This window comes from Hermetia illucens, chromosome 6 (assembly GCF_905115235.1).
Source record: "Hermetia illucens chromosome 6, iHerIll2.2.curated.20191125, whole genome shotgun sequence".
Classification (NCBI taxonomy): domain Eukaryota; kingdom Metazoa; phylum Arthropoda; class Insecta; order Diptera; family Stratiomyidae; genus Hermetia; species Hermetia illucens.
Window position 1 is genome coordinate 18,379,172 of NC_051854.1, and position 27,452 is coordinate 18,406,623.

Consider the following 27,452-nt stretch of genomic DNA (forward strand, 5'->3'; position numbering starts at 1 on the left):
ATCGTGGAAAAATTGCGAGAGACGCGTCTGCGATGGTATGGTCACGCAATTCGTACTAACGAGAATTCAATCGCCACGATTGGTCTGAACATCGAAGTCGATGGTAAGCGACCAAAAGGCCGGCAACTGTGGCTTGATACGCTGGATGAGGACTTGAAAACCTCGCGATTGCATTCAGATCAGACTTTTGAAAGAATAAAATGACGTAACCGATCACAATCAGGCGACCCCGCTTGTGAACGGGAGGAAGGATATCTCCGAATGGAAGACTTCTTCAAAATGGAATGCTATACGAACAGACAAAAGAGACGTGCCAGAGGCTCTTGTTGGAAACGATTACAACTCGTTAAAGGATTGAAAACTAAAAGAAAATCGCAATATCGTCAATAACTTTGAAGAAATTAAAAATGAAAAAATGAAACATAATGGTAAGCAACTTAGATCCTATACTTTATGCGGTAATCTTAAATGAAAGTAATTCCTAGAATTCTAAAGAAGGAGAGAATCAACTGAAAAAAAAACACCGTTTCAACTATAAAATAAAATATAGTCAACACATTTTTAATTACTTTCGCGCATTCTCATAAATAATGCCAGGTATACATACAAAAGCACTCTGTTCGACACTTACTCTCTATTCATCATAAGACACGTTATTTTTGGTAGTAAACACTTAAAATAAATTCTTTTTAAAAGTACTGACAATTATAATCAAATTTAACTGGCAATCTTACAGCCTCAAAAATGGCCAACACCCTTTATTCTTGAGTGAAGTCGTTCGTTCCTCGGAATTGGTTTCGTTTGATCATCGCAAATATAATCCTAAAATTGAAGTTTTTTTTTAAATATTAAAAGAGTGGTTACAAAATAAGCCCTATTTGATATGCTGACTTCACTTACGTCATAAATATAAAGCATATAGTATAAAGGCCTGCTGAGACAAGATTGAAGATTCCTGGATTGATATCAATGGTTTTCGAGTATAATTCTGTATAGAATGGAGCTGATGCGAGTGGTGTTAAGGATTGCAATATAGAAACGAAAGATAAAATTTTCCCTAGAAAGACAAATAAAACTAATAAAGTATCTTATTTTTAACTCTGCGTAGTAAAATCACCTGTTTCGCTGGAAGTCACGAAAGTAGATAATATGGCAAGACACATTGGTGCAGGCATACCCTTTAATATTCCAGTTCCTGCAGCCAAATACATTTCCCAGGATGCACTACTAGTTCCGATTATAACAGCATCTAGGATGCAGCTTCCGTAAGCTAGTAAAACTACGGAAGCGGCTGATAGTTTGAGTAACTAAACAAGTGAATTATTTCGATGAAAACCATACAGATATTGATAGTAGATATTCATGTAGTACCTTTTGCAATAGCAACAAGATGAGAGTGTTTCCGACAATTTGAATAGCAATTCGAACTGCCTGATATAAAGTATATTCTGACACAGTCCAATCAAATTTCTCTCGCACGAAGAGAAAGGAAACATTGGCAGAACCACCTACAACAACAAATTAATAAATATCGAGGCTCTTTGTGCTTGACACAGGGGCCTCTAACGAACTTAAATATTTTCGAGTATATTCTTTACTAGTGCAAGTAATGGAAGACCGGTCAAAAATAGATGAAGAGCTTTTGAGGGCTTTTCCTCCTCTACACTTGCCAATCCCAACATGACTTCAGAAATCCACAGAAGAATGATTAAGTGATACTTTTACCCTAATTAAGAAAGGGCTTGGTGCACTAGCGCAATTACAAATGACGCCCATAGGGCTAACCGTTCGAATGTTTCACGTAAGTGGGTCAGTGGCTAACCCGGCGCAAAACTCCGTATTTTTGTTGCTAGATTGACAAGATAGCCTCTCAACAACTTTCCCGTTTAGCCTCTGTGTACACTTTGCTTCGTTCTTTTAATTTAAAGGTTACACGTCTTTCTCCTCTGAAGCAATTGTTCCTTCGCCTCATGCCTATCCTATCTTGGAATGCTTTCCTTTTTCTTTTCTTGCGTTAATGTAACTTAAAAAATTGTCATTGTGCTCGTCATGAGACCCTTGGGCTAGTAGATGATTCCTTTCCCAGAAATCTCTAGAAATACGCGACTTTGCGGTTATATGCTGACGCGCCTGCCATCACTCACAGCGGTGAACAGAGCATTCGACCCCTTCCGTCCATCGATCCGCTTCCACGATTCCGCAGACAGCCAGATCTTATGGCATCCTTTCGGGACGTGGCCCACGACTTGAATAGCACTTAAAGAACATTTTTAATGGCAGCCCAATGATCAGCGAGATTCTGAGGCGAATTAGTCATTATATCTGCGGTCCAATCAGCAAGGTAGCTCTCCCACTGTCGAGCGACAGCTGAATGATACAAGCGATCGGTATTGAATGTGGGGGGCTGGAGCTTCTTTCTCCACTACCCCTGAAGTCTTCATTGATGCATAGCACTGGACAATTGTGATGCACCTTAACCTTTACCGGAATCTTGCAGTCAAAAAGCTGTCAGAATCCGGCTCACAGGTCAAGCGTTCCTTCCAGTCGCCTTCAGCAACAACCTGAGACCGAATTCGCGTCTGCTACCACTTGGCTTTCCAGATTATAAAAACACATTGCTGAAAAGGGGAAAGAGGTACTCTCCAGAATCCCATCTTACTTACGCTTGTGTCCAGAATGCTCAGCTTATATCGTTGGAATTCCTGCTCCAGTGGAATTGTTTAGCAGACTTTTGCGTATATGGTTTTGTTTGCGTTCGATAATTGGCATATGTCTATCTTCTCAGTCGGTGGATATTTTCCCGTTCGTCTTCTCCGAACGTTTTCAATATATCTTGGACGTCATAAGCCTTTTAGATACTAGTGATGGCTGTCTGGCCACTTTGGCGATCCCTTCTTAACTGGTATTGCTGTTGTTTATACCATGTGATTCTTTCCCGTCATATTTCTGTATGGAGATACTTTGAGTTCAATTCGATGTATCTCATCTCTCAATCATTCCCATCACTGTCTGTATCAGTCGACGTGACGTTCGGTTGCAGGTCTTACTGTCGTCGCTTTTACTCTGGGCAATTATTCCAGCAGGAAGTTTTTCCGTCTGACCCTTGGTAGAACCTGGAACTGCAAAAACTCAGGAACCAGGCGACTTCTGAATCGTGCTTGTAAAAGCAATAAAAGCGAGAACTGGTTATACTTCCGGAACTCCCAGCGTGAATATAAGAGGCTCGTTAAGTGTTCAAAACGAGACTCTTTTAGAGCTTACTGTGTGGACCTGGAAGAAGAAAGGCAGTCTTCAAGGCTGTGCAAAGTCCTTAAAAGAGACGAGTCGGCCAAGTTGGACTCTCTTAGAAAACGCGATAGTACTTTCACGAGCTCCAGGCTGGAATCAGTATACACCCTCCTGCAAGTATACCATCCGGTAGAACGAGATAGAAAATTGGTAGGGGGACAATTAACGGTTTTTGCAACCCCTTCAACACGCAAGTGTTGCAAGATGAACTGGAATACTGCGAAAAGGATTGTTGCCTATGAAAAGGTGAGAGCTGCCATACTGTCCTTTGAACACTTCAAAGCACCTGGCATGGATGGCATCTATTCAGCAATACTAAAGTGAGGTGTAGAGTGCTTAGAGCGACTGCCAAGAAATATTTTTCTAGCATGTGTTGCTTTGGGCTACATGTTTATCGCTTGGCAGAAGGTTAAGGTAGTTTTCATACCGAAGACTGGGAAAGAAGATCATTCTAATCCGAAGAAAGGTTTGGATAGACTGGTTGAGCGTCGCCTTCGTGGGAAGGCGCTTAGGTTGCACCCACCTAATGAAAACGCATACCAGCGTGGAAAGTCTTGTGCGTCTGCTCTTCATTCTTTGGTTTCAAAGATAGAGGATGTAACTCTGATGGGTGAGTACGCAATGGGGTGTTCGTGAATATTGAAGAGGTATTTGAGTATGCGCCTTTCAAAAACTTTGTGATGCGACACAGCACAGCGACACAGTATGGACTTTAAGTTGTCGTATTACTTATTTACAAAAAAGAGAAGTTTTGATGGACTTTGCCTCCCAGGGATGAAGGGTACAACCCTTTAACTTTCCGAGAAAGTGAAATATCTGGCAATCACTATGGATAGAAAAATGCTTTGGAACAAACATGTACAGGTAAAGTTGAAATGAGCTCTCATAGCCTATGAGTTATGTAGACGAACCTTCGCCTCGAAATGAGGACTCAGGCCTCATGTGGAATGTGGATATACGTTGCTACCATTAGGCCGATGTTCGCTTATGCATCCGACTTGTTGGAGTATCGTAAGTATTCTGAAAGGCGATTGTTCACTAGCTAGGTATATATTTAGGATAGGAATTATTCAAGATGATACCTGGCCCTCCTGCAATGAGGAAGCAGAACCCACGGAGCATTTTCTATGTGAATGCCCTACCTATGGCCGCATCAGACTTCAGGTCTTCGGTGCCGGTGTTCTTCAGTGGCAGCGGGTAGCATCACATCTATTAACGGAAATGCCGCGATACGTTAACAAATCTGGAATATTCCGTTAGACAGGGGAGTCGAGTACAATGGGCCACCATGACCTGAATATTCAGAGGCTTTAGCTTCTCCTCTACCACAAACACATACACACAATAGTAAGGGGAAGGGGTATTTCACTACATTTGAAGAGTTATTGTGACATTTTGATGGTTGTAGTCTACCTATTAATCCTATAACCGAAGGCAGTTTTAGTATGTTTCTACTTCCGTTATTTAAATGTTGTCCTAGATGCATTAACCACAAGTACCAGGTATTGTTGCAGAATATATGTAAATCTTTCGTCATTCTCTCCAGACAGCGTTTGCAGATAACCCTAGTTTAGCTTACAGTGATCCGTGTGTATTTCCACTATGATCCCAAATCTCTTTTTGGTTAGAGTTAAACGATTCTGAGAGCGTTTTCGTTCTTGCTCTCCATAGTGGAAGAGTCTAGGGTGCTCTTCCACTCCTAGTAAGTTCACTCAATATAGTTCCCTAAATCGTTCCAATTCCTTCTTTATGGACATGACCACGAACTGCTTCCCGATTCCGGAGAAGGGTTCTCTTTCATAAAGCAGCGTTCTGCTCCAGCATTGCCATCTAACCTAATATGGGGCGGAACCCAGAGTATCCAAACCCTATTGTGCAAGCCAAGCATGTTTAACCTATCAAGGCACTTCTATATTAAGAATTCCCAACTGTCGATTAGAATCACAGCATTCTGCCCTTACAATTCCTTTAGAAGTTAAAGTGGGCTCACCCGCCTAAAGTGTACATTTCCTATGGTTCGGAGTATGTTTTCCATTGACCAATGACTCCTACGTCTGACGACTGCTGACAGAGATCAGTCAGTGTACCAGGTAATTAGTTGCACCTGTTAAAATTCAAATTTCTCCTCGCATTGTTTGTCCCCATCGCGCCTAATGTTGCGATTGTCAAGTATGGAGAAGGAAGAGTCCTCAAAAAGTTTGCACTGAGTTTTTTGCTTTTTCCTCGTTAAACATTTACCTGCACTATTATTGAAGATACTTGAAAAAAATTATGTTTGCAATGCGATTTGCCGATTAAGTTTGAACTCCTTTGGTTACATTACTGAAGGACATCAATTTTGGATTTTGTATGACCACATGGCTAAGATATATGCATTCATTTTTTTAATCACATTGCCTATATCGTATCAGAAAGTATCCAATTCAAGTTATATGACAGATCTCTAAATATATGCTCATGAAAATTATACTTCCATACGTCTTACCTACAATAAATGTGGTCAGTGTTAAGGTTGAAATAATGAGCCACAACTTCCCTCTGTCGAACCTTCTGCCGAACGCTGCTTCCAAAAGATCTTCCACTTGTGACCAATTGAATAAACCAGTTGCAGATATCTGAGCTCATTAAAAGCTTACGTGTCATCTTTAAACTTACCAATTTCAATTACTTACGTATTGATCAATCTCACTAACTCTGACGCTCTCCTTCAATCCGAACCATATCATTATGAGTGCCATCGTTATTATTCCTCCAGATACTGCGAAAACTGTATAAGCATTTGTCGCATGAAACATTGGACCACTTGATAAAAATCCGGCAACAATACCAACGTATAAGAATGCTTCGTAAACGGCCAATCTACGTCAAGGTTTTCCAAGATTGATAAGAAAAACAAATACTTCCATAATTTGGATCTTACCGAAGCATTCTATTACTACTTTCTGTAACGTCCGTAATAAAAGCGAGTGCCCCACTTTTCAATGAGCACTCTGCACTAAGTATGGCCTTCGGAACCATCATCGCTATGTAATACCAGGGGTTAATCGAATACAAAGTTGACGCAAATGCTAATATAGCACAGAGAATATGTAAAGAGCTATGTCCTGAATTTGTGATAAAGACTTGATTAGAACCGCAAATGCAGCAAAAGGATTTGTTTAAAAATTGGTTACGAAAGGGTTTTTTTCTAATTACTTGCCTATAAACGCAGTCAGTATAATAGGTTTCCTTCCAAATCGATCCGACCATGAACCAACGAATAGAGCTCCGAAAGTTGGAATGATTCCATCCATCACGGAGCGAACCATTAATATGTTCGCAACGTATGGCTGAATATCCTTCTCAATTTGCTAGAAAAAATATATCAAACATGAAATCGGAAATTTCATTTAAAAATAAAAGATGGCCCTTTGAATTTTCTTCGATACAAATTGGAGGTGCATTAGTAAACCGTGATCTACAAGCATTCAAAATTAATTTGAAATTACTTTGCTCTTGGAGATAATTTTTATTTATCACGTGTGAGAAAGGTTAACAGTCGTGATTGCAACTACGCTATATAATGTAACTACTGTCTAGATGCCATAGAGAAGCACCATCATGATTTCTTTTTTCAGATTTTTCTGGTGGGCCATTCTCCGACCCCTTAATTTAAATGACCCTTTTCTGACCTCCTTCAAAACTAAGACCTAATTCCGAAAATACTAATTGAGACCATTCATTTGGTACCCCACATGACTATATTCGGCGAAAAAATTTAGCACTCCTCTTTTGCATGTGTAGGGACCCCTCCCCCCTCTCTTAAATTCAACGTGGAATCACGTAACTCACTGCATGCGTGGGCATATGCAGTTTCCACTTTTCCACCAAATTTCATGTCAATAGGTGTAATGATTTCTGAGAAAATTGCGTGTGGTAGGCACACAGAAAGGGCAAGTAGCAGTGTGGGAATTACAGAAGTATGCCACTGTCTTTTTCGTGCTTTAAGGTCTTAACAAAAACATAAGAACGTAAGATCAGTGTGTATCCTAACAGAGTGATTTAAGTAGTTATTAAGCATCTATGGATAAAAGGACATTCCACATCTAGCGTTCCTTCCTCTCAAATCTAAAATATACTGCAGTATCGCCCGCCCTGTCCGCCTCTATGGTTCTGAGTGCCCACTGACTACGAATGAAAAAAAACAGGGCCCCGCGATAATGGAGACTAAGATGATATTCTGGGCGTATGGGACTATCCTGGTACAGAGATAGAGAATATCTTATAGATAGTATTTAGCAACGTGATACTTCCTAATTGCTACACTGCGTGATATCCCCATTTCTATGTATTCGACAATGATTCGCTTTTCCACACTTTGAGCCTCAGTTGATAAACCTCTTGCTGTGGTTGGTCGATGGAGCATAAAACTTGGGTAACACCTGCTGAACTAACACCAACAGCTCTACTACCAAACCCTATCTCCACCTGCATGTGGTGAATGCTGGACGGAGCAGAACAGAGCAGGGAACACTACATTAGAACATTAACGTTCACGCCCCTACAGAGGAGACTGCAGCGTTAGAGGAGGATAGCTTCTACGAGGCAGTAGAACAAACCCTCGAAGCCTGTCCCAGATATGATATCAAAATCATACTCGGGGCCAGTAGGGAAGGAGCCCGTATTCAGGTGATACGTCAGCTCCCACAGCTTACATAGGGATGCCAATGATAACGGACTGCGGATTATTCAGTTAGCAATATCGCGCGAAATGGTTGTTGCAAGTACCTAGTTTGCACGGAAGGCGGTCCACAAACATACGTGGGCCTCTCTAGATGGGACGGCTTTCAGCCAAATTGACCATGTGCTGACCACCTCTCAGCCTTGCTGAATGACAGAACATATAGGGGGGCCAATATAGACTCGGATCACTATCTCGTTGGTAGAGTGCTCTCTGACAATCAGGTGAGAGTGAACACTGAAGCCATTGACAACACCGCCCTACGTAACACCTATAAGGGGGAATAAATGCCGGAATAATCGCAGCTAACAGATATCCTGGAGATGAAGCATAAACAATTAATCTTCACAACCACCTGAAGAGTGTTATCATTGATACGGCCACAAACCTACCTGGCCCCAGCCCTAGGAAAAGTCGGACTGGTTCGACGATGAATGTAAGCTAGCAACGGAACGAAAGAATGATGCACACCGAGTAATGCTGCATTCTCAAAGAACGCGGCCACGCGCAGAGACTTATCACGAACTCCGGCGAACGGAAAAGCGACTTCACACAAAAGGAAGCCTAGGAGAACCAACAAGTCTATGAACTCGAAAAGTACAGGGAGCAACCGCACCAGGCGCGCAAGTTTAACCAACAAGTCGGCAGAATGAAGCCTTATAGACCATCACGATGCTCATTCTGCCGAGACAAAGAGGGAAATGATTTCCAACAGAATGAGCATATTGGAGCGATGGGTTGAGTATTTTGATGAATTGCTGGTGGATATCACGCCGTGCGGCAAATATAGAGGTATTGTGTTGCTGAGTACAATCTATAAGATAGTCTCTACTATCTTGCTAGGTCGAATAGCCCCATACGCCCAAAACATCATTGGTCTATACCAAAGACGCTTTACTATAGACAAATCAGCAACAGATTAGATTTTCTCTCTGCGGCAAGTGATGAAAAACTGCGGAAATATGTCCATCAGTGTATCATTTTTTCATCGACTTTAAGGCTGCCTATGACAACATAGCCAGGGTATAATTGATAAAACTGACAAGGTTGACCCTGGCCAATGTGCGAGGTCAGATAAAAGCAGCAGGATCACTCTCGAGATCATTCAAAATCAACAAAGGTCTAAGACAAGGGGATGCCCTATCATGCGCCCCCTTTAACCTGACCCTGAAGTTGTTGGCGCTTGAAACGTCTCACCATAGGGTTAAAGTTCTTACTGTACAAGACAATAATCTTGTCAGTCCTTATGTATTCCTCGGATATCTGGGTCCTTAGCAAAAAAAATGGCGAACTCTTGGCCGCGTTCGAGAGAAAAATCCTCCAAGGAATTTTTGGCTCCCTACAAGAGGATGGACGATTCCGTAGCCTACATAATGGCGAAATCTATGAGCGATACCACGACCGTCTGATAATGGATAAAATCCTTCTCAACAAGTTGCGGTGGGTGGGTTACTTAATCCATATAGATGAGGATGATTCAGCCCGGAAAGTCTATGGTATAAAAAGAAGACGAGGCAGACCCTGCCTGAGATGGAGCGATGGCGTAGGTCAGGACGCCAGAGAACTTTTAGGGATATCGAATTGATTGACCTCGGCACAAAACCGGGGTGTCTGGAGTTCCTTATTAAGGCAGGCCTAGATCGGATACCGGTTATTGCGCCGTCGATGATGATGATGATGTGGTTGGTCTCCTTTATATGGTGCTGAGGTTTTGGAACAACTTCTTATTCAAAATAACCTTTACTCCTCCGCCTGTATTCTGCTAATCAGTAAAGCGGAATAGAGAGTCAATAGGCTTTCCTTAGTATCGGCGTTCCCCAGTTCGACATTAACAAGGTTCGGGAACAAAGGTGCTGCCGACTATTCCGCAACACCAAAGAAGGTGAAACACCGCGGAGGAACTTCGATTTGGCAAAACAAAGGAGAACGATAAGGACGCTTCTCAAACGTGCTCTGAAGTCTGATTCCGCTACTGACTGGAATCGATATAAAGAGACACAGAAAGCTCTAAAGAAAACCATAAGATTGCTGAAGAGATTAACTCTCTTGGGAAACCTCCAAGCTGAAACGAATCCTTATTAAAGAACGTAGCCAGAAGATGGGTTATTTAAGTTTACAGAGCGGAAGGTACACAGAAAGCGATGAAGAAACGGAAAATCATTTGCTTCAAGTGCACTTCCAGGTCAGCATCCAAAATCTCATCTCAGAGTTGATAGAAGCATACAGCCTTCAACCGAAAGATTGGACCCTGGCTTGAAAAGTAGTATCACTGGAGTGAGCAAAATGGACATTCAACTCGTTCCATAGATACAAATAAGCGGGTCCGGATGGCATTATTCCTGCTCTTGTAATAAATAGTAGGGTGCCCCGGGTCTACATATTCAAAATACATACCATGCACACCTGATACACGCGTTTATTCCAATTAACTCGCGCGTTGTGAAGATGATATTTATTCCCAAATCGGAACCAAAAGAAACATACATTCTTAGGTGGCCAGGCAACATGCTTACCAGAAAGGCCTGAAAACAGCACCTCATGAGCTCATGACGAAAATTGAGATGGCGATGTCCGAAAAAGAATATGCTTTAGGCGCATTCATAGACATCAAAAGTACTTCTAATTATGCCTCATTCACGGTGATTTATAGAATCGATCCAGGAGGAAGGATATCTTAGGGGTGCCCACAGGGAGGGGATTCCTCTCCTTTGTTATGGTTCCTCAGAACTTAGATGAAAATTTCGCCACGAAGTTTCCTTCAACTAAGAATGTTCGGTATGCCTCTTCTGCATAGAACGTTCCAGATACACTCCCTATTTACGTTATGGAAAGTGACTTATAAGTTTAAATAATGTCGTATGCATGAAGCTGCAGAGAAATTGTTAACCACGTGGGCTCATTCTCATATTCAAGTGCATACTTTTTATAATATCCATTTATGAGTATCTGCCAAACCGGGGAAGCAAAACGGAACAGCTTCGTGGAATTCTGTAAAGGGATCGAGCAGATCACAGGCGACAACAATCTGCCTGGCACCCCAACAACGAATAAAAGGAGAAGAAACGAGAACTGGAAACTAGCAAAGGAGATATGCTCAGAAGCTAGGCTAAGGTCGGCAGTGGGAACTTTTAAACCACTGAAATCTCCCGGAATAGATGGCATTTTCCCAGCACTAATCCATAGAGGCCTAAGAGTTATCTTAGAGTCTCTTCTGAGGGTGGTAAGGGGGAGCATAGCACTGGGATACATACCAAGGGCATGGAGACGAGCGAAAGAATCCTTTTCACCCTAAATCTTTCAGACCAAAATGCCTAACATCGTTCGTACTCAAAATGGTGGAGAAGGTCATAGAAAACTATATAAGAACTACCGTTCTAAAGTGTAATCCCCTACATCACTGCCAACATGCTTACCGGGCAGGACGGTCAACTGAAACTGCACTGTATCAGGTGGCAGATGTACTATGGGATACCATAGAAACAAAATAAATAGCACTGTGTGCGTTTTTGGATATCGAAGGAGCATTCAATAACACATCGCACACAGAGATACAAGATGCCTTGAGCCGCAAGGGAGTGGGAAACACCCTGGCATTCTGGATGGGCAAAATGGTAGAAAGCAGGCAAATAGAAGTACCGACAGGTACAAATTCTATTGTCATCAACACTACTCAAGGTTGTCCACAGGGCGGGGTAATATCACCGATTATATGGAGTATGGTAGTGGACGAACTCCTGGACGTGCTAACAAATAAGTCCAGAGTTACGGGGACGACATTGTTTTAATCTGTAGGGGAAAATCACCTGAGAGCCATAAGATTACATGATATGGAGGTGAAACGAGAAACAGAGGTTAAATATTTGGGAATTATGCTAGACCAAAAATTACTCTGGAAGACACATGTCGGAATGCCACGAGGACTCTGATGACTTGTATGTCCATAGCAAGAAAAAAATGAGGTTGCAACCCGAAGATACTACTTTGGATATATACTGCAATAGTAAGGCCAATGATTAACGATGGAGCGGTAATCTGGGCAGAAAGAACCGAACTCAGCGCACAAGCCAGGGAATTACATAAGCTCCAAAGACTGGCTTGCGTGTGTATCAGTGAGACAATGAGGACATGCCCAACGGCGTCCCTGGAGGTCCTTCTGGAATTAACCCCTCTCTATCTGCACATACAGATGCAGGCAAGGAGGGCAATATTCAGGATGACCGGGAGTATCAATGAGGCGAGGAGCTGCCTAAACCGAAGGAAGATTGATATTCTTTCTAGGCGGTATCCCAAATTACTGATACCAAGGGATAACATGACAACGAGGGTTTCACTTGGAGTAATAAGGCAAACTGGGAGAGCGTGCCTGCGACATACGGCTCAAACCAGCAACTGATTACTTAGTACACTGACGGATCCCTCACAGCAGAGGGAGCGAGTGCCGGTGTCATTCGTCCAAGGAAAATGTACTTTGAACCAATGGGCAACTACACTAGCATATTCCAGGCGGAAATATACGCCATAGACAGACGTGCCTCCTTTAATCTTCAAAGGAAGTACAGGGGGCAGAACATTGCTATTCTCACCGATAGCCAAGCAGCGATCAAGGCACTTAGGTACAACCAGATGAACTCTGAACTAGTATGGGAATGCTTTGAGAGACTGAATACACTCGGCTCGTCCAACAAGGTCTGGATACTTTGGATTCCAGGCCATGCTGGGTTAGAAAGCAACGTCAAACAAGGTCTGGATACTTTGGATTCCAGGCCATGCTGGGTTAGAAAGCAACGTCAAACAAGGTCTGGATACTTTGGATTCCAGGCCATGCTGGGTTAGAAAGCAACGAGCCAGCTGACGAACTAGCCAAGAAGGGAGCAGGGACGCCTTCGCACGGGCCACAACCCTTCTGTGGAATCGGAAACGGTTTCATGGCCATGGCTCTAAAAAATGAAGAGGAACGGTTGAGGGAATTATACTGGGCGGGCCTACCAGGGATGGAGCAGTCCAGGGTGCTTATTAGGGGATACGAACCCAAGCGCACAAAGGTATGCTTAAACCTCACCAAAAAGAACGTCCGAATCATAGTGAGAATTCTCAGTGGTCATTGTCGGCTGAACTATCACCTAGGGAAGCTAGGGATATCTACGAACACTGCCTGCAGGTTTTGTGAGGAGGAGGACGAAACCTCTATACACGTCCTGGGGCAGTGTCCGGCACTTGTGCAAAGCAGGTCGAGGCATCTGGGAGAACAATACCAGTTGCAGAGTTGAAAGATTTGGAAGTAGGGAACATATTAAAGTTCCTGATGGTTATAGGCTTGCTTGAGATACTATGATCAATAGGTACACTATACCCAGTAAAAGGGGCACAATAGTTCTTTAAGGAAGCAGTGCGACTTTCCCTTAACAGAATAATAATAATAATATGCCTCTAATAGTTGCGTCAATCAAATTTATGTGCTGTCGTAGACGGTTCCTCCTCTTCGACTAAGCATAGATTACGACATCTACAGTCACGTTATGTATTTTCCATTCACTTATTGCCCCCTCAGGATATTCTAGTGATTCACTGTTTAATATTGTGAATAGTAACATGTGAATGAACACATTCAACAAAATTCCCAAGAATATTTTGATTACATTAGTAATCACCGACTTTCTACGATTATAAAGTATTCATGGACCAGTGATTCATCATTACCGGAGTTTAGTTCTCAAAACCTTCTGTAAATGATTCCGATTAGTTTAAGTGTTCTTTTCTTCAAGATATATACAAGATATACAAGTTTTGTGTAACCACGTTCTACATTTACACTTTAATTAGTTTTATAAGGCATACATCACCATATAATATACTCTGCATCTTACATAATTTTTTTTTATGAGTCACTCATATCTGATTGATTAAGTCGATGCAAAACTTTAATTTTATAATTATCGAAACATGTCCAAAGATGCCCTTGAATAAAAGGGGATTCTTTTAAATGAATTTCACTTTTCTTTCTTGGGTAGTAGATTTACATATTATCGCAATCGACAGTAATTTATGGCAGCTTATCTGGTATCCGCAATTATTTTTTCAGACGCGACGCGTGCTATCTATCATACTTAAAGCGACAGTGACTTTATTAAGAGAATTATCTACCCAGATATCTGATCTAGAGAATAAAAGAAAAAAATTGTGAAACACCAGGAAAGAATCTGACGCTGCCGAATGTCCTGTATTAAGCCTAATTTTTCTTAAAATTTATTGCGAGTGATTAACCAGAACCAAAAGGTTACCTTACCTCGTAGGCTGCTGAATAGTATCAGTAACAGTAGCAACATAAGGCACTATATCGCCCCAGCTCCCCCGGGAAGGGACTGCAACGCTTTCCGGCTTTATGCAAACAGCTGCCAAAGGGCAGTATAAATCCCAGGGCGAAAATGTGGATTGGCATTCACGATGAAGCACAAGGCCTAGAAAATGCCCGGTGAACTAACCCCAACAGCTTCACCACCAAACCCCATCCTTTCTTTCTAATGAAAAACTGCAGATGGAGAAGGATGAAGACGAGTCTCCCGCAGCTAAAAACAATACAAATTATACCAACTGGTCCCTTAGGCTGGGTAAGGCTGACAACCCTACATGGAAAACCGAAGTTACGAAGCCATGAAAGGAACCTGGGACTACATGGATTTTACAACGACTCGGCAACAAAAACAGACGAATAATTTGAGACTTTTCTCATGGCACCGCTGATACCCTGTCCCAATACAGGGTCGATATCATGCGCTGGACAGGGATCAATCTGGTTACTGGCTTAGCTGAAAATGCGATGCATGGAAAGGGTGCCACTAGCAAGTTTTACGCAGTAATTATCCTTGACATGCAAAATGCGTTCAACTCGGGCCAGTTGGAACCTTATAAGGTCTTTGGCGGTATCCAGTTATTTAACTGCGCTTGTCGACAGCTATTTAACAGATAGAAAGCTTTGGTATTGTGAAGCATCATATATAATGATGTCCTCACAATCCCTGTTGCTAGCGAGACTAAAATAGTAGATCACGCCGATAGGGCAGGCGTATTATCACTTCAAAATCAGCAGTCAAATACCTTGGAGTGAGAATAGATGGGAGACTGAATTTCGAGCAGCATTTACATTAAGGTGAGAAAGGCACAGTTGCGAATGCAATCGATGGGCGAAGGGAGAAACTAGAGCTATGTCCACCTAGCATCATAATACTTTGCAGTGGTAATGTGGGAAAGACAGCAGGAGTTAGGGGGTCGTTCAAATCGGCACCCACAGGCTGGAATATGTGTACCAGTGTCTTTGAAAGATTACTACCTCAGGGAAAAAAGTCGGATAGACAGACAGAGATGATGAGAGACATTAATTGGCGAGTCAATGAACACCACACGCATAGCGACTATCAAGCTATACTGTTTAGTGTAATGGAGAGCAAGAAAATGGATATCCAAAAGACATAAGGTCATGTCGGCGATGTAATGGAATTCAAAACTGTTTGACGCGAAAATGTTGGCCGATACATTAAAGGAAAGTTTCACACTAACAAGTACAGTGAGAGAAAAATCCGAGCAAATTGACAGAAGCATGCTCGCAGTCTGTAATGCTGCTGATGCCAAGGCCAAGAAATAACGCCCCGCAGATTACCGAAACCATACAAAAAAGACAACTGCGTACCGAATGCCTGCACATTATGAACGCGCGAGTGATGAGCATAGAGAAAGGCGAGGCAGTCAGATCAGTGCGGATGGCGATGCGTGAGACTAGACGGAATTCCTTCAAAGAATTATGTGAAGAGGTCGACATCAACCCGCAGGGAGGAACGGCAATGGCTAAGTTGAAAGGAAACAGCACCCGCCTAGTTTTATTGTGAAGAATAGTGACCATCCTGTTTCCACAGCAAGGCAAATGCACCATTGCGACTGAAAGAGATCATCTCCCAAAGAACATCCCAAGTATAACAGAGGAATTGACTGCGAAAAGTTAGGGGCTAAAAAAGCACTCAGGCTGAACGGAATATCGGACGTGGCTTTTAAGGCAGCGCAGGCGAGTAGTGGTTAATTTCCACTTTTAATACCTGTTTGGAAGAGGACATCTTCTTGTAGAGGAAGCAAGATGCATATCCACACAATAGTACGGTTTTCCCGCTGGTCGATGAACGCTGGATACTGTCAAATATTCATGGACCAGTGTCCAATCTAGCAAGCCATTGTACGTATAAGGACATAATACTTGCTATCATCACTCTCGATGTGAGGAATGTTTTCAATTCAGCACAATGGCAGCATATAATAAAATCCCTAAGCCGGCTGAATTTACCACGTATATTCAGTTAATCATGAGGGACTAGTTCGTGGATAGAAAGCCTCTCTCGGACACTGACGTAGGCTCATTTGAATATTTGGTAACCGGCGGAGTGCCCCAAGGATCAGTGTTGGGTCCACTACTCTGGAACGGGATGTATGACCATGTGCTGCGCATCAAAATACCTATGGCTATCCAGACGACATTGTAATTGTGGTAGTAGACAAATCTCTTGAAGATGTTATCTGTGCAAGTAAGGCACCGCACAGGCTGATCAAGGATTGGCGGGCATCACATAGATTTAAGCTGACGGAACACAAGACCGAGGCTATACTAGTCAGCAGCCGCAAGCTAAAAGAAGTTCTAATGTTTCGCGGGAGGCAGCATGTGTTAAACCCAAAGTCTTTCATTAAATACCTCGGTGTTATACTGGATCATCGATTGACCTTTAAGGAACACTTGAGCTACACGGGTGAGAAAGTAGCCTTAACTAGCATGATGCCCAATATGGGAGGAACCAAACCACCCAGGATGATGTTGCTAGCAACAACTAGAAAATACGCGCTGACCATAATGCCGAAGATCGACGGCGGGAGGTGACAATCCCTACAATCAAGAATCGACAGGTACGTTGAGATAATTACCACAAGATGGGGTGGGCGCATATGCTGATTTCAAATATCCAGCTTTGGATTATGCGCCAGCATGGAAATGTCCACAATGACTTGACTCAGTTTCTGACTGGGCATGGTAGATACGGTAGGTATTTACATCGTTTTGGACATGATGATTCCCCCTTCTGTCCTGAATGCCTAAACCAATTCGAGCACCCGGACCACATATTCTTTGTGTGCCCAAGATTTGTTAATGAGAACGAAAAGCTTGAACTTCTGTTGAGGAGATCCTTACGAGTGGAGACAACCATTTCGCAAATGGTCAAATTCCAAGATGTGCGGAATGCAGGTAGGTGCACCATAAGTTCTATTCAGAAGGAGCTTCAAAGGATAGAGCGCTTACAAAAAAGGGGAACAATTCTTGCCATAGGAGCAAGCCGGTAGGGCTTTTACCCGCCCCACGATGTAATGTCTGTAGATAGTTCCGTGGATAAAGTGGGTTAAGAAAAATGGTTTTAGTGGGTTAAAGGTTGCTTTCGATTTCATTAAAAGAACAGACAGTAAATAAAAAAATTCTAATAAGGTTTTGTTATTCAACAAAATGCAGCAGCAGAGGTACCACTTTACTGAGTATAAGATATTCTTCGTTATCCTGCAAAGTTGAATAGCACAATGCGCCCAGAACATCATCGACACATACCAAAAAGCCTTCACCTCAGGCAAATCAGCGATAGATCAGAATAAGGGTCATGAGTTGAATCATCTTGTCATCGACTTCAAGACTGCCTATGATAACATAGTCAGGGTTAAACTGTACACAACCATGAGAGAATTCGGTATCACGATCAAATTGATAAGACTGACTAGGCTGACACTGATCAATGTGCCAGGACAGATAAAGGCAGCATATCATTACCATCTACAATGGTATAAAACAAGGGGGTTCCCCATGGATAATGTATAATCCTTTTTAACCTGACCAGAGAAAAAATGATTTATGATGCTGATATTAATGCTATAGACACTATCCCCGAATATGCTAACGATATTGACTTTATGGGAAGAACAACCCGAGATCTACAATCTACCTTCATCCGGGCTGAGTACGCGGCAATTGGCGCGAGATCTAGCACCGCAAACTAATGTAGGTAAGACAGAGTATATGATGGTAACGTCAGCGCCAAGGACCAAAGAAACAGGTCAGATAGTCAGGTGAAATATCAAATAAAAGGTCTCGATTAGTATTTTGCAAAGCTTGCCTCGGCTCTGGTATTACATGCAAAATGGGGCAGTAAAGGTGCTGCGAAGTAATTATTTCTTGCACGGACCCATTGACCCCCCCCCCCCCCCCCAAACGAAAAACTAAATCTGAAAAAAGGCACAAAGCCAGCACTATACGTTATCTAGGCCCAGAATTATCTTCTGTCGATATCTGCTCAAATAAAGTGATAAAAGGGGAAACCCCATTTGAAGGCTTGTTTTCACGTTCTATTTCCAAGAGGAGAGAAGAAGCCTGAATGAGGCCTTGGAAGTTGGCGTGAGCCCCCAAGACTTAATCCGGGAAATGCTCAGGTCGGAGGCGAACTGGACTTCGGTTATCGATGCAATTTTGCGGATACAAAACCGAACTCCTAAGACAAGCACGCACAAGAAGAACGCAAAGAAAAGGAGGGGCTGTGCCCTAAAGACAGAATGGAGCTGCTGAAGGAAGCAAAGAAGTGGAAGACTGCGGAGTTGGAAATATGAAGGTCTACAGAAGGCAAGCCCACCCCGTGAAGCAATGCCTAAATGGTGGTCCAGTGGGGCAAAAGTAGGAGCGAGGTGGGGTTTTTTTTAGTGGGTGCGAATCCCACACTACATCCATGCCTGCTTTGACGTTCTCACAGGAGAGCTAGAATGGATGTGTCTTTCTAAGACTTTTTAACACCTCGATGTACAAAAATTTTTTTTAGTGGGAAATTGTAATTGGAATTCATTCAAATTTGGACATTATATTAGTCATATTTCGAACACACTTTTGAGATTTTTTTTCAAATTTAAACCAATAACTTATTTCCTAAGTACAAGGTGCGCACGTAAACTTCCTTATTCGAATTGCGCGTAACACAGCCGCCATTAATCTTACCAAAGGTGACATGTGCGCATTAAAAAGGGCGCTGCGACTTACTTTCCTAACAGCGTGCATTTAAAAAAAAATAAAATCGCGCCTGCAGGACTTGTTCCTGATCGGATATCGATTATTCAGTGGATGGATACTTTTATGGATACTGGCAGTGTGTATAAAAAAAGTGAGGACCCTCAAAAACCAGCAGAAGTCCTGAGAACGTCGAAAAGGTACGGAGGGCGATTTTGAAATCCTTCAAGCGATCTGCACGCAAAAATTCAGTTACTCTTAGGATTTCTGATCGCAGAGTAAGACGAATTCTTCATAAAGACCTAAAATTTCATCCATACACACTGGCAGGGGTGCAAAAACTTACATGCGATTTCGATTCACTAAAAAGGGATTGTGAAGCCTTTGTCAAAAACCTACCTCACGACGCGTTTGTGTTCTTTGGCGATGAGGCACATTTTCATCTGCCAAGATGCGTTAATAAACAAAACATGCACTATTGGAGTGGTACAAACCCCCCAGAACTGCACGAGCAGCCCCAGCATGCAAAACGTGTGCTTTATCAAGGGCTGGCATTATTGGACCCTGAACATAAATCGACTACCACCTGGGCGTTCGAGCCCGAGCCTGAACCTGCGCCTGATAATCGCTCGGTTTTACACCTATAAAATCTAAAGAAATGCGAATTTCGCTTTGAAATTTCTGCACCACATATTGAGATAGCTAAGTGAACGATCTATGCAATAAAAAAAAGTCAATTCTGAAAATCGTGTGATTCCCCCTTTAATAGTATATAAATTTCAATAATAGATTTCAAGTCCCTCCTAAGTTTGTACAAGAATCAATCCAGTAGTGTAGGTCATAATATAAAGCACGATCCTAAAAAGTTTGGTGGAAATTGCACTATTACTAAAGAAGTTATAATAGGTCAAAGCCTCTTTTCTGTCCAAATTTACTTCAATCTAAGACTTTTAATGTCAGTATTACGCTAGGGTGAATAGTCTGACATAATATATCATCACACGCATTAAATTACGAAAAGTCCACACAAATATTTTTATATAAGAAATACACAAAACCTTCTATACTTGAAGCGTCCCAGTTCTGGTTTCCCCGACTTGTCTTGTATTAAAACTTGCCACCTGGTATGGATACTTTCACAACCTTCATTCTCTGGGTGAACAACCTTCTCGAAATCTGCTTCCACTACGATAAGATTATATTATACTATCTATTTCCACGAAAGATTTGCTTTTAAACTACCAATTTTCACTAAAGCTGTCAATAGCATGACTTTTCATAATTTTGATCTTTATCTATGTGATGTCATACTCGCAGATTATGTCTGGAAATCACCTCGAAGTATGTGGTTTTTTATTTTTATCATTTTTGACTTTGAGGTTGGATCTTTTCTCAGAATAGAATTCGGCTCAAATGTAATTAATATTAAGCGATAAACATGGGGAAAGCAAAATAGCTGAATGATTCTGTCAAATCAACTGGTAAGGAAATTAGAAATTAATAAATATTCAACAATGGCACTCTCCAATGACAAGTGAATACTTAAACCTGTATATCTGGCATAACACATAGAATAATGCTAGTTCCACTACAAATTCGCATTCTTCAAGACAATGGTGTGTATGGCTGCGAATTCGGACGTAAAGAACACCAGTTCAAACGAAACCTAATATCAATCAGGTTTGTCAAATTGATAACCTACAAAGTTTCTTCGAATTTAATAACGCAATTTATATTAAGTCATCAACACTAAATAACTAAAAAAACAGAGACAGTTCTCCAATATATGTAGAAATTATTTGGCTATTCGTAGAGATTCGTATATTCCAAATTAAGATAGGGCCTCCCACAAGGCCCGTTGAATTTCAACCGACTGGCAACGAATGCCTAATGAGATCGACCAAATTGCCATCAGCAGTTAATTTAGGACGGAGTAATAAAAAAGTGGCAAGGTTCGACTTCATCTGTTCGCAGGGAAATAGATTGTCAGCCCTCCGAATTCAACACGAACCCTCTCCACGATTCGGATAGCCGATAGAGGGGAAGCTTTCTTGCTGCGGCAAAAATCCTGAGCAATCTGGGTTAGAATATTGATGGCCACTAGGCCACCAGCTAAGTGTCTACATCTCTACTGCTGTTGAAGTTGTCGACCACATGCCCAAGCGACATTGGACTTAGCGCCCTACGAAAACGTTGAGAGAGACCGCGGAATGAATGTTAAGGAGGTGACGACTCATTTGATGGATGCAAGCGAGGGTAACCGCAACGAGCTAAACCATAGCGTCTGCCTTGACAGAATGAATTACATCGTTGCGTTGCTGAGAGAGACAGAATCTGCCACAAATAAAACTTCACTATCGTATATCGTACAACGGATAAACTTGCCGTGGGCCATAAGCCTTTCGATAGTCATGTGAGGGATGTCATCGATGGGCTCATTCACAACGATGAGCAGCTAAAGAGGCGAAAGGAGCCCTTTACCATGTTTCTAATCGTATATCATCGGGTGAAGTTCCACTGGATACAGACTGCTCCTCCAAACATGATCGAAATTTGTTTGCCCGCAACACCCTCAACCAGAGTAAAGTCACCAACCTTGACAATTTTCGACAGTTGAAGGCTCTAAAGACAAAGCACCGCAAGGCGTAAGTTATGCTAGCGCTAAATCCGTACCGCCAAGCAAATGGTCCTAAAGTCCCATCCCACAAACTGGAAGGACTTCGTCTTACACTAACTCAAACATAAGACCAGTTTATGTCCTCGATGCAAGAAATAGAGTGGAAATACGACAATTCCTGTTTAATAAAAATATGGATATCCCTAATTCATTTCACTCATTGCTTCTAGGATATTAAGCATCCAGGAGGAAAAGCTTATGGTGGTTTTGAAATACTCCCGCATTAAGCATCATTATCCTTCAGAAAAGTACTGTCAAAATTACCTCAAAGCAACTTCAATCCCCTTGCTGGCCTAGATCAAAGACGTGTTATTCCGAGACATTAGTTTAGACATCGTCTCCTTTAAACACCCCAGTCATTGGCGAATAGATTGGCGAAAAATCCCGGACCTGATTGATTTTGGTGTTACTAAAAATTTGAAGTGTAAGCTGATTCCGATCGAATACTGCTATGACCTGTTTTCAGACTACTCGCCCGGTATCATAAAACCTGTGAGCCTGTCTATCATTATCAACGGCGCAACAACCGGTATCCGATCAAAGCCTGCCTTAATAAGGAACTCCAGACACCCCGGTTTTGTGCTAGGTCCACCAATTCGATATCCCTAAAAGCTGTCTGGCGTCCTGACCTACGCCATCGCTCCGTGAGCGTATCTACAGCAAGGAATAAAAGCAGGAAACTAATAGCGAAATCAACCAACTGGTTGAGTGTCCGAAAATACATAAGCATTCATTCATAAATCAACATTCCTTCGAAAACCAAACGTAGAGTTGACGAAGGCCTACAGATTTTCAACGAAATAATCACTATGGCTACCCAGTTCTCTACCACACGCCAATCTAATATGCTGATAATTTTTCATAAAAATACTATACTTTGCAGTATAGCTGTGGATACCACAGCTGACCTATGTAAAACGCAAGTTGAGACATCCAGACCAGAAAATATCAGAGCAGCCTGAACTCTCCATAAAAGTTAAACGGGAACAGGATCTCCAATGCTACTTCAAGGCCTATCACCTAGTACATTAACTATCTTTTTCCTTAAAAAAGCTACAAAAAAGATGACGAGACTATTCAGCCGGGCAAAAAAGAGACCCAGAAAGGGGGCAGCATTTGCAAAACAACTGGGAAAGATACTCCTTTCTCATTTATACCACACAGAAATTCATTCATTTTGAGCCAAACAAGCCATTCGGCTCATTAAAGGGCAAGTGGATAGGACACGACATGGTCGTTGCGGCACGGAAAAGGAAGCTTCACGGACTCTTCGGTTAGCAGAAATGCATGGAAGAAACATAACACCGCTTGGACCAAAACCGCCTCCATTTTAAAGTGGCTTCACCAGACAATCTTAGTTGTCCTAGGTTCACCGCGACACCGAGCAGAGCAGAACAAAACACGTCGGATATATTCAATCCAGCTCAAGGAAGAAAGCAGGCATGTTTGCTGAACAGAATTTCTCCAGACTCCTTCATCTTGCCTGATATATCAGAAAATTGCGGAGCACATTTTTTATTTGGAGAGTTAAGGACGATTTTTGCCTCTCGAAAAAGCGAGCAATCTCGATGCGTGTGGAAGATAGAGCATACACTGACAAAATCCCTGTAGGGGATCAAGAGAGCGCAGGGTAAATTCTGCCTGGTAAAACCTTCTTCTACATTTTCAAAGGAATAAGCGGAAAAAGGAAGCTAATGACGTGAACAGAACTGACTGGATATCACTCTTGGAATCAAATCTGTGCTTACCGAACATGGCGAACAAGAGCAGGTGCTAAGTCGAAAATGCGGGAATGTCCTGAGCATTCCACTGATAACCAATAAATGAGACCATTCTCAGATAAGTTGATCGCGAAGGAACCGAGCCTTCGACTGTAGTGTATGAGCGAAATTTGGTGACACACGTGAGATTCATATCGACCGGGGCATACGCTTCCAACTGTTATCTATTACATATATGACTACCTTTATATTCAAAAACACAAAAGTTCGTCAGATCAACCTCCAACACGCCAATGCTTCCTCCTTTATGCTGGCAGCACGGTTGACAAAGCTTTAGCATTACCCCTATGTCTTTCTGGTATAAAAATCATGACTTTGGTTTAATAAAATCTGTTGTAGTAAATCCAATTGATTTCTTTTACTGAAATCAGATAAAAAAGTACTTATATTCAAAATCCAGCCAACATTTACCCGAACTGTAGCATAAAATCACTGACGCCCCAGGAGAATCAAATGCAAGGGAATTCCCACACCGCGAAGCTGTTTTTTTAAGGTGATACACGGTACTTCTCGTGGTGGAGGCCAACATACTTTTAGCTTCATACTTTAACTTAATTAGGGGTCAAGGAGTAGACCGCAGGATAAACTGATGGGGAATACAGCGTTCTGGATCAATTTGTGATGCTGGAAGACAGCATGGAATCGAACCGATGTTAATCAGTTGGATCCTTCACATGCTAGAGTGGAGAAAAATCCACATATTGGTCGGCCAGAAGTCTATTGAAGCAGGATGTTTTAGGGGCTGCCCACAAGGAGGGGTTCTCTCTCCACAGTTATGGCTCTTGGTAATGGATACCCTGCTATGGCTCCTGGAGGACAAAAAAGTCTTTGCGCCAGCATTTGCGGACGACCTAGCCGTAATAATTACCGGCAAGCTTGAATGCAACTCTGCATGAAATCCACAATTCATGCCTCCGCAATGGACTCACGGTGAAAGCTTGGAAGACTGGACTAGTTATGTTCACTAGGAACGTCAAGTGGGGCAGCTATACGCTACTCACCTTAGCAAGGACGGAAATCCAGCTGGCAGAAACAGTCAAGTATTTAGAAGTACATTACGACTCCAAGTTAACGCGAAAGCACCATATCCAGGAACAATATCAGAAATCCTGCAGATTGCTTTGGTGTTGTAGGAATGCAATAGGTAAGACCTGGGGACTTTCACCAAAACGGATACACTGGATGTATACATACATAATAAAACCCATTTTGATGTACATACATGGTCTGGTGGCCGAGACTGAACTTTGCTAACAGCAGGAAACTGCTAACGCAGATTCAGAGGATTGGTTGCCTAAGTATTACTGGGGCAATGAGTACTACGCCGACTGCGGCACTTCAAGCTATCCTAAATCTACCCCCATTCACTTGGAGGTGAAACGGAAAGCAGTCAATGACGCATATGGACTCGATATCATTGGAGCGTGGAAAGGCGGCCCAAAATACGGTTATGCGTTTATCTAGAAATTCATTAACAAACTTCCGGTAGCTCTGATGCCGGCCGATCGTATGGTTTCCAAATTCGCCTCTGAAAAGACATACGAGTACACTGTCATAATCACCAAAAGATAAGAATGGTCGATAAATGGCCATGAGTCTTTTCAGATTACAGACTTAATAATCTTCACCGACGGGTCAGTCATGGAGGACGCAGGGGTGTTGTTCGCGGCGAATCTGATTATGGAACTGACCCGACCGTCCGGAAAAATGATGACCATATTCCAGGCGGAGATATATGCCATTTCATTGGAAACAGATGAATGTGTGCGACAAAAATGGAGGGGTTGCACCATTCGAATCTGTTCCGACAATGAGGCGGCATTATCAACACTAAACAGCAACGACATATCAAGCCAGTTGGTGCGGAGTTGTCATCAGGTGCTATTGAAAATTGACCGACTGAACGAAATGTTCCTGATGTGGGTGTCGGAGCACTCTAACATCGCTGGTAATGAGGTAATCCACAATGGTGGGACCAGAACCAGCTTTTGGAACCCGGCCATCCACTGTCAAGTCTACTTTGAAGGGTGAAATTGCAAGAATTCACGCTACCGAGTGGAGAAATTTGAACTCTTTCCGGAGCGCCATTTTTGTTGTCCCTTAAGAAGTGGGACATGAAAACCCTAATAGGGCTTTCAACAGAACACTGCTCCTTAAACTACCATATGGAAAAGATTAGGGTGGTGGTTTCGGCTATGTACAGCCAATGTGAGGAGGAGGAGGAGACGGTCCTCCACTTTTTACGCAGCTGCCCGGCCTCCTCAGATTTCAGACGAAGATCCCTCGGTAAGGTTTTCTTCAATGAAGAATCTGCACACTCTTTGCCTCTGGAGAATGTTCTCAGATTCGCTAAAACCTGCGAACGCCGTAGACGGGGAGAGGTCGGAGCTGCGGTTCTCCCCAGTAACTAAACTAAACAAAAGTCAAAGGCTGGATTAATTGGTAAGAAAAAGTTGCGTCATCATATCTAATAAAGGAGCTGAGAAAAAAGATCATAAAACGTCCCTTATTTTGGCCTTTTCATGCAGACTATTAGATTAACGCCACAATGGAGGTTTTTTTACGACTTGCATTATTAATAAATCAGTTGCTATGTATGCATAAATATGCATAAACAATCGATGATTAACTGCTGCCTCATAGGCCGCCGCAGCATCTTTCTGTGGCGATATTTATTTTTTAACGTTGCGGTTCATTATCGCAAGCATTACACAACTTTTATCTTGCTTCTCCCTTAATTTCTGAGGAGGTGTCCGTTGGGAATGATTTGTTTCATTTCAGGGACGAATATGCAAGATAAATATTTTAGAATTAATTAGATTAATCTTCTTAAATCTAGGAAGAAGCAATATGAAACCTGACGGAGTATTTATCCACGGGAGCTTCAACTGTATTTCATTCCGAAACATGAAATGAGAGAATCCAGATCCAGGGAGAAGAGGATCTTTTCTATTCGTATAAAATTAACAAATCCAACTTCCTAATTATTTCCAACATTCTTGGAAACATGGTTCTAATAGTTTGTGATACTCTATCTGGAATGTTTGCAGACGTATGAACATGTATGTTATGCATTCTTGTGCAAATATTCGCGTATCTACATATACTACATACTTTCATATTTATTTAATGTAAGAACAAAATCAGGCAGAGCTGGCAGATTCTGATAGCAAGAATCGTTTAATAGTAGAGTATCCTCAGAAAGTAAGCTGCTGAGAGCATTTCATAAGAAACATATTAAATATTTGCGATAGCACGTTCCTTATCAGTTCCTTTTTTACACCAGCCAATTCATTAGAATTCAAAGAAATGCCAATAAAACTAAATAAACTTTGATATCTTACCGCTGTGTTGTGATTAGGGTGTTGAGTTCCAAGCAAGAGACAATCGGATTTATTGTAACCATAAACTACGGTGCATGTTTGAAATATGATTTGGTTTTGAATCACAACCCCTAGTGAGGAGACATTAGAGCATTAGTACACAAATTCCTGCTATTTTCATCCGAAGAATCGTCAGCACCTGAGAGATCAATTGAAAAAAATAACAGCAAAACAGCGGGTTCTAACACTAGACCGCGGAAAGCGAAAGATCTTCCGGAAATACCGCGACCATGATCACTAGAGTCGTAATCAAGCAGCGACTCTGTTGACGAACTCATGTTTCAAGTGACTATTCTTACTCCACATTGAACTCAATTCAGATATCCAAACTTTGGGACCATTTAGATGAAAAAACTATTCATACTTTGAGCAACAATTACACTTTGAATGCGAAATATTCAACACTATATGCAGCAGCTTCAGATAAAAAGCACTAGCGATGGTGATTCACTTTGTTGGTGGAACCCCCAGTTTAACCTGATTAGAAAGTGTGCCGCGAACGACTCGGTGTCTACTAAGACGATCAACTGACTGCGAATAGCAAGGC

At 42.1% G+C, this 27,452-nt stretch overlaps 1 protein-coding gene across 2 annotated transcripts; it reads right to left on the reverse strand.

Moving 5' to 3' along the window:
- Positions 1-535: 535 nt before the first annotated feature.
- LOC119659179 (proton-coupled folate transporter-like) lies at positions 536-27,452 on the reverse strand. Of its 2 annotated transcripts, XM_038067137.1 has the most exons (11): positions 27,045-27,452; positions 26,867-26,976; positions 6,488-6,638; positions 6,209-6,392; positions 5,961-6,147; positions 5,774-5,903; positions 1,372-1,508; positions 1,118-1,307; positions 901-1,057; positions 735-822; positions 536-672 (listed from the first exon to the last, which is right to left on the reverse strand). In XM_038067137.1, exons 1-10 carry the CDS (start codon positions 27,181-27,183, stop codon positions 759-761), a joined length of 1,449 nt encoding a protein of 482 aa, XP_037923065.1. In that variant the 5' UTR covers positions 27,184-27,452; the 3' UTR covers positions 536-672; positions 735-758. The 2 variants fall into 2 exon arrangements, with proteins under 2 accessions (XP_037923065.1, XP_037923064.1); XM_038067136.1 differs by having other exon boundaries at positions 546-822; positions 27,045-27,451.